General features: G+C 46.6%; 2 protein-coding genes across 2 annotated transcripts in view; one reads left to right on the top strand and one right to left on the bottom strand.

Annotated features, from left to right (window-relative positions):
* Positions 1 to 2,673, top strand: part of LOC109473692 (amiloride-sensitive amine oxidase [copper-containing]-like) — a 5,260-nt gene extending 2,587 nt beyond the window's left edge. The window contains exons 4-6 of the mRNA XM_019773654.1: positions 208 to 1,094; positions 1,194 to 1,370; positions 1,551 to 2,673. Of these exons, the coding sequence (XP_019629213.1) occupies positions 208 to 1,094; positions 1,194 to 1,370; positions 1,551 to 2,064 (1,578 nt within the window). The 3' untranslated portion in view covers positions 2,065 to 2,673. The remainder of the gene's footprint in view (positions 1 to 207; positions 1,095 to 1,193; positions 1,371 to 1,550) is intronic.
* Positions 2,674 to 3,630: 957 nt separating this feature from the next.
* LOC109473390 (amiloride-sensitive amine oxidase [copper-containing]-like) overlaps positions 3,631 to 7,313 on the bottom strand; it is a 4,142-nt gene continuing 459 nt past the window's right edge. Inside the window, exons 2-5 of the mRNA XM_019773250.1 lie at positions 7,148 to 7,303; positions 5,755 to 6,656; positions 4,853 to 5,029; positions 3,631 to 4,284 (exon numbers count right to left, since the gene is read on the bottom strand). Of these exons, the coding sequence (XP_019628809.1) occupies positions 3,771 to 4,284; positions 4,853 to 5,029; positions 5,755 to 6,656; positions 7,148 to 7,303 (1,749 nt within the window). The 3' untranslated portion in view covers positions 3,631 to 3,770. The remainder of the gene's footprint in view (positions 4,285 to 4,852; positions 5,030 to 5,754; positions 6,657 to 7,147; positions 7,304 to 7,313) is intronic.

The following is a 7,313-nucleotide window of genomic DNA, read 5'->3' on the forward strand; positions in this document are numbered from 1 at the left end:
CTCTCTCTCTCTCTCTCTCTCTCTCTCTCTCTCTCTCTCTCTCTCTCTCTATCTCTCTCTCTCTCTCTCTCTCTCTCTCTCTCCTTGACAAACCATCTTGACAGTAAAATCTACTAAGGTGACCAACTAGTAGAAAAGCCAAAGCATTATTCTTTAAAATCAATAACAGAATCAAAATTAAACCTTAATCTCCTTTTTTGATTCCAGATCACACATGAGAGTCCTGATCCCAGTGAGTGGCGTGTCTCCAGAGTCTTCTATAACGGACAGTACTTTGACTCAGTCCAACAGCTCATCACCGGGTACGAGGCGGGTGCGGTTGAAAGGGACACGCCTGACGCCGACGCACAAGACGACGACATTCTGTATCCTACCTTCGTGAGGAGGGGAAAGCCGCAGCCAGCTTCTCCTAGCCGGGGCCCGACGCTGACTGAACCGGGCGGCAGGCGGTACGCGGTGCGGGGGCGACACGTCGAGTACATGGGCTGGAGTTTCGACTGGCGTTTGGGCACGTCACAATCCATGCAGCTGTATGACGTCAGGATGAACGGACAGCGCATCGCGTACGAACTGAGCGGACAAGATGCGACGTCATTTTACTCCGGAAACAACCCCATTATGCTCAACAATCTCTTTGTCGACTCCTATTGGGATGTTGGTAGAAGTTATGAACTCGTCCGTGGCATAGATTGTCCGGAAACCGCAACATTTTTCAACACACTTCAGCAGAGAAGCACCAAGGAACCGAGCCTGATGCGGAACGCCGTCTGCGTCTTCGAACTGAATGCTGGGATACCGCTCCGTCGCCATTTTGATTCCGATTTTGCAGGAGGCTTCCACTCCTATGGAGGCATGGCTGACCACGTGTTGGTGTTACGTCACATCAACACTGTCTACAACTACGACTACGTGTACGATTACATATTCCACCAAAACGGTGTCATCGAAGTCCGCGTCGGCTTGACTGGTTATATCATACCATCCCAAGACAGGACCGACTACGGGTACCCCCTCTATGCCGGTGTGATCGGGAATGTTCATCAGCACTCTTTCAACTACAAGGTGGACCTCGACATTCTAGGAACACAGAATAGGTAAGAGGAAAATCCCTTTATATAGTAGACCTTCCCGTGAATACAATAGCATCTCCAGACCGTTACCCATGAATTCATGTTGCTTTTCTTGTGAAACAGGTTCGAAACCGTGGACATCGTTTTGGAGAACATCACCAACCCTGAGCGGCCGGAGCTGCGCCACATCCAGACCCGCATCCAGCGGAACCTCAAGACTACCGAGAAGGAAGCCGCCGTGCAGTACGACTTCAACCGGCCCAAGTACTACAACTTCTACAGCGAAGAACAGAAAAACCGGTATGTGGCAGTACATGCACCATCCAACTCATCAAATAAATCTTGTATACTGGCATTTAGCGTTGGAAAGATGTGGTATTGTTTCACAACTTGCCATATAGAGGCGAGGTGTAACCCCTTTTAGGCTCTGCCCATAGAGACGACATTGGCCCTACTTCACCATGTTGATTTTGTGCCTAGGTTCGGTTCGAATCGTGGCTACCGTGTGCAGCTGAACGGCATCGCTAAGACACTGCTGCTGCGGCAGGACTGGGCGCCGATGCGGGGAGTGGCCTGGCAGGACTACCAGCTGGTCGTGACACAGAGGAAAGAATCGGAGCCCACCAGCTCCTCCATCTACAACCAGAACGACCTGTACGAACCGGTAGTCGACTTCCAGTCCTTCCTCGATGACGATGAGAACATCGTTGACGAGGACCTGGTTGCCTGGGTGACGCTCTCCACGCACCACATTCCTCACTCCGAGGACTTCCCGACCACGGCTACTGCGGGGACCCAGATGCAGTTCTTCCTGCGCCCCTTCAACTACTACGACGAGGATCCTTCGGTGGGATCGTCTAACGCCGTTCTGATCACCCCGGGAGAGAAGTCTGGTCCCGCCCGGGTGGAACGGTTCGGTACCCCGACAGGCCCCGCCTGTGTGCCTGAGGAGAGTCCGTTCCACTTCAGCGGGATGTGGCGAGGGCCAAATTAAGTCGGAATTTCCTCGTGAAAGTTCTGTTGATGGCAATATAGTATTTGTTTTAACTAGTTTGTTTAATGTAATCTTCCTGGAAGAGCAAGGAACTGAAAAACATTGCCATGTGCACCCGAAGATCATTCAGTTGAGTGTGTGAATAACAGTTGAAGTGTGACGAATAGCGCAATAAAGAAAATTAACCTTTACAATACTTTAATCTTAAGGGCTTATATTAGGTATCGCGTTGTTTAAACAAGCAACATTGGGAATCTGTGAAATGATTTGCTTGTTAAGACTATGAGGTTACTTTATCAAAGCTTTGGTACTATTATTTTTAGTATTACTATGAGGCAGCATGAATTACTAAGTGTTACACTTTCATAGCACAGCCATGTAATCATGAACTTGCACTTTGATGACATGCAAAATATGCTGTGTCACCTCTCTTGCGTTGAATAAAGTAGCGAATTTGTACTGTTGTGAACCCACTGTATACCGTTTGTCCATTACCACACAAGAACCCCCTATTTTAGAGGTACAGCAGTCCTGTTGTAAACCCCCCTATCTGACAGTAGAATAGTCCAACCCAGGAACCTCACTCTGGTGCTAGGAGTCCACAATAAAGTACGAAGCTCCTCAAAAGTCCAGTGCGCGGCCTGATCTTTACAATCTAGCAGAAGAACTTGCAACAATGGCGTCACGGACAGGATTGTACTGACGGTCAGCACGATGTCGATGCACAGAACTGTACCCATCGGGCCAAAACTCACCGCAGAGCTGACGACTTCCAGCTCCACCATGTGCCAAGCTGCAGTGTGGGAGGGTGAGTAAGACCCATGGACATTCTGCCAATTTATCCTGGACTCAGAAACCACAACACGTACCCATACTGGTCAGTTGTTGATTTACTGTCCATCCGTGCCATACTCATCTGCAATCTGTTAGGGCACGGTCACATTTCCAAGCCGGGGCCCGGCCGGGTTGTTTGCGTGAACGAAAAATAAACAATTTGTATTAAGAGCATACACAAATAGTGCTCATGGTTAATCTTCTAAAACCTTTTTTGTTTTTTGCTGTCTTGTATCATAATTTTCGTTTCATACGACTGCCCGGCCGGGCCCCGGGTTGGGAAATGTGACCACGCCTTTACAAAGGCACGAGAAATGATGTGACCTTTCATCAAGTGACCTTTCATCCTTAGAACATTCGTGAATCCGAGCTTGGAAGTCTATAGGTATATCTTACAACACAGACACTCATCAGACACTGTGCTAAGCATCACAACAAAGTAAATTCACACATCATAAAAAGTTCCGTACGTGTTTTAAGAATGCACTTATAAGAACTTTGTATATGTTGACCTGGTGACCTGACCTAATCTGTACGGGGTAGTTCAAATTTAAGATTAAGAAGAGATAATGACCATGTTAGGTTAGAATCTCCGAGGCATCTTAATCAATGCACAGATCTACAATATTCTCACCATGAAAGTTTATCTCTGTTAGCTATATATATAGTAGTTACATGTTTAAAGGTAAAACTTTTGTTCCAACACAAAAGGGAAAATCTCAACTAGAGCTTCGACCAGTCACTCTGGTCTTCCTCAGACTGAGTGACCAAGTAAGACTTGTCACGTAGCTTCTCTGAAGTGCGACGTCAACGTACATTGGGTCACTATTCTTGTAAACATCGTGTATATGTAATTCTTGTCAAAGTCAGAGTTATGCGTCGTCAAACCAAGTTCCGTCATAATGAAAAGATCGATCTGTCGGAACGCAGTTTGGACCTTCCTCCGTCCCAAAGCGGTTTACATTGGCCGAGTGAAAATTGTCTTTTGGTGTGATGTAGACTGCGTTGGAGGACCCCATGGATGGATCCTCGTCGAAGTAGTTTGACGGACGCAAGAAAAACTTGAGGTGATTGCCGGTAGTGGTGGTGGTGGGGTAGTCACTGGTATCAGGGATATGGTGAGCACCAAGCGTCACCCACGCTACAAGATCGCGGTCAACTATAGTTTCGTTGTCACTTATGTACGACTGGAAGTCGACGACTGGGTCATAGAGATCGTTCTGGTTGTAGATGGACGAGCTAGAGGGTTCGGACTCTTTCCGACGAGTCACAGCGAGCTGGTAGTCCATCCAGCCGACGCCCCGCATGGGCGGCCAGTCGTCCCGCGGGAGCAGGGTCTTCGCGATGCCGTTCACTTGAAGGCGGTACCCACGGTGGACCCCGAATCTAGATTGTAATGAAGAGAAGGCAGAAGATATTTTGAAGATATTACATATTGACTCGAACGGTGCGAATTACGACCATTGTCGCGTTTCATTACCTCCATGAAAAATGGAGGTATTGTTTTTGGTGTGTCTATGTGTCTGTCTGTGTGTGTGTGTGTCTGTCTGCGTGTCTACGTGTTTCCGCACATTTGTAATCAGCATAACTTCAGAACGCCTTTATCGATTGTGATGATATTGGGTAGGTTGTAGGAGGACAAAGGTCACGGTCAAATATGGGCCTCCTGGTGGCTGACCTTGGTACTGCAACAGAACGTCCGGTTTTTGTATCTTTTGTTCTGAACATGCTATGGTCTAGGATATTTGGTGACAGATAGCTTTTCCTGTCAGGAATAAGTGGTGCGAGTTTTGTCCCCTAGCAGCTTGTTCTTGAACTTTATTGAAGTTTCTGAGCAAATATTTCAAAGCGGATAAGTCAAGAAAGGAACAACTTAAGGAAAGCGAGCACACCTTGCCCATCTTTAAATCGGCTGTGGACTGTATATTCAAAATAACGTTTGAAAACAAATTACCTGTTCCTCTCCAGGTTGTTGTAAAAGTTATAGTACTTTGGCTGATCAAATCTGTACTGGATGCCCGCCTCCTGTTCAGTAGTTTTCAGGCTATGTTGCAGGCGGGTCTGGATGTGACGTAGGTCTGGTCTCTCCGGATTGGTGATGTTCTCAAGAACAATGTCAACAGTCTCGAACCTTAGGCAAAGGGCAGAGGTAGTGAAAAATCTTAATCAACTAATGTATAGTTGATTGAAAACAAACTATATTGGCGACATAAATGTCACTAAATTAAGTGATAGATTATCAAACCACCATTTGTAGATATCTGAAGATTCAATACAATTTGCTTTTTTTTTAAATTTTGATCAGAGGAATAATAGTACTTTGTACATATGTCTGCTACTTTTGAATTAACGTTAACAGGTGGTTGGTGCAGTACTTTGTACTTTTTTCCACTAACTTCAACCGTCGTTAGTACCTTGACTTGGCTGGATCTTTATAAGGCCATGTTGATTTGATTATATGGATGACATCCTCTGGGAGCCCCAAAACTGATGCGCGCGTGCGAATAAAAAAAAGTTTTGCAAAAAAAAGAAGTTCTTTTCATTATGAAATCTACGTGGTCATGAGGGTTGAGCAAATGGCACAGAATATGGTTTGGCGAATAATCTAGTCTTCAAGTTCATTTCTTTACAATTTCGTCTTTTTTCGTTTGATTTTGGCATTCTACGACATTGGTATAGTTTTTATTAATTTTTTTGTAACTTATGGTATATTTTTGCTCATTTTGCTCAACTGTTTTGTACGATTTACAGTATGGTTGAAAACTTTTTTTTTTTGGAAACGGCCGAAAATTCATGCGCGCGCGGATGTCATCCATATAATCAAATCAACATGGCCTAATTACAGGCCGATATTACCTATTTTCTGTTCCCAGCACGTCGATGTCCACCTTAAAGCTGAAGCCGTGTTGGTGCAGGTTCCCAACCTGGTTGGCCCAGGCCGGGTAGCCGTACGGAGACTCGGCTTGCGTGTAGAACGTCGCTTGCAAATATCCAGTCAAGGTCACGCTGACCTCCAGCACGCCATTTTGGTGAAAAATGTAGTCGTAAATGTAGTCGTAGTTGCCGATGGTGAATATGTGACGGAGAACCAAAGCATGGTCCACCATTCCTCCATAGAAATCGTAACCGCCGGCGTAGTCCGAATCAAAATGGCGCCTGAGGGGTATCCCAGAGTTCATTTCAAACACGCACACGGCGTTTTTGAAGCGGCGCGGTCCTGCGGTGTCTCTGTGGTGAAGGGCGTCGAAAAAGATGGCGGTGTTTGGGCAGTCAACGCCGCGAACGAGCTCGTAACTCCTACCCTGACTCCAACCACTGTCCGTGAAGAAAGAACGCAGCATTTTGGGGTCGTGACCGGAATAAATGGCGGCGGCCTCCATCGAGCTAAGCTCGTACACTATCCGTTCTCCATTTACCCTGACGTCGTACAGCTGCAATCCTTGAGTGATGCCGAGCCGCCAATCAAAACTCCACCCCATGTACTCGACGTGTCGACCCCGCGTCTTGTACCGCCTGCCGTCGGGCTCAAAGAGCTCAGGCGCCCGAAGAGGTGCCTGAGGTTGCTCGGGTCCTCTCTGCAAGAGCGAGGAGAATAGTACCCCGTCTGTACCCTCGTCTGAGTAGTCTGGAAGTCTGGTTTTCTGTAATGTTCCATCGTTGTAGCGGCGAACGAATTCGTCGAGGCTGTCGAAGTATTGTTCATTGTAGAAGACCCTGTCAATCCTCCACTGGCTGGTGTTTCTACTTTCATGGTTGACCTGAAAAAGTCAATTTTTTTCACGTCACGATAAAAGTTTTGAGATAAAGGTATCTTCCCAACGCACTAGCGTGATCTCGGAAGTAGCCCTTAGTCGTCTTAAGAGTGATACAGCAAAGATTTACTGATAACTAGTTAACTAGAAAGGTAACATTTGCAAAGCAAATAATGTTTACCTTCGCATATGGTCTGCTCTGTTAATTATTCATACTCAACACACATTCACATTTATATACATGTATATGGTGACAGGAGTCTAAATCCCTCCTGCCATAAAATTGCAACATGTTCCTGTCCTTGGTGCTGAACGCACGATCATGTGCGCAGCTCAACGTGTTCTTCTTTATAGTATACACGGGAAAAACACCAGTTGCCATGGTGCCAGACGTCTAGTTCTGGCCATTGACCTTTTGCGTTTGAAACGGAGGAAACGGGAAAAAGGAGATGTTTTCCTTCGGTAAATATAAATGTGTTCCTGACAAAGCTGACTACCTGAAACATGAAGCCCACGTGATGCAGGAATCCACCGGGCAGGTTCCTGACAGCTCGGAACCAGGTCTTCCTCTCTCCGCTGCTGTAACCGCGGGGCGTCGTGTCTGGTGTCAGCAAGCAACGGTTCGAACAGTTGTGCAACGTGTAGCCATAACTCTACCTAAAC

Source organism: Branchiostoma belcheri, unplaced genomic scaffold (genome assembly GCF_001625305.1).
Source record: "Branchiostoma belcheri isolate BF01 breed outbred unplaced genomic scaffold, Haploidv18h27 scaffold3, whole genome shotgun sequence".
Taxonomy (NCBI): Eukaryota; Metazoa; Chordata; class Leptocardii; order Amphioxiformes; family Branchiostomatidae; genus Branchiostoma; species Branchiostoma belcheri.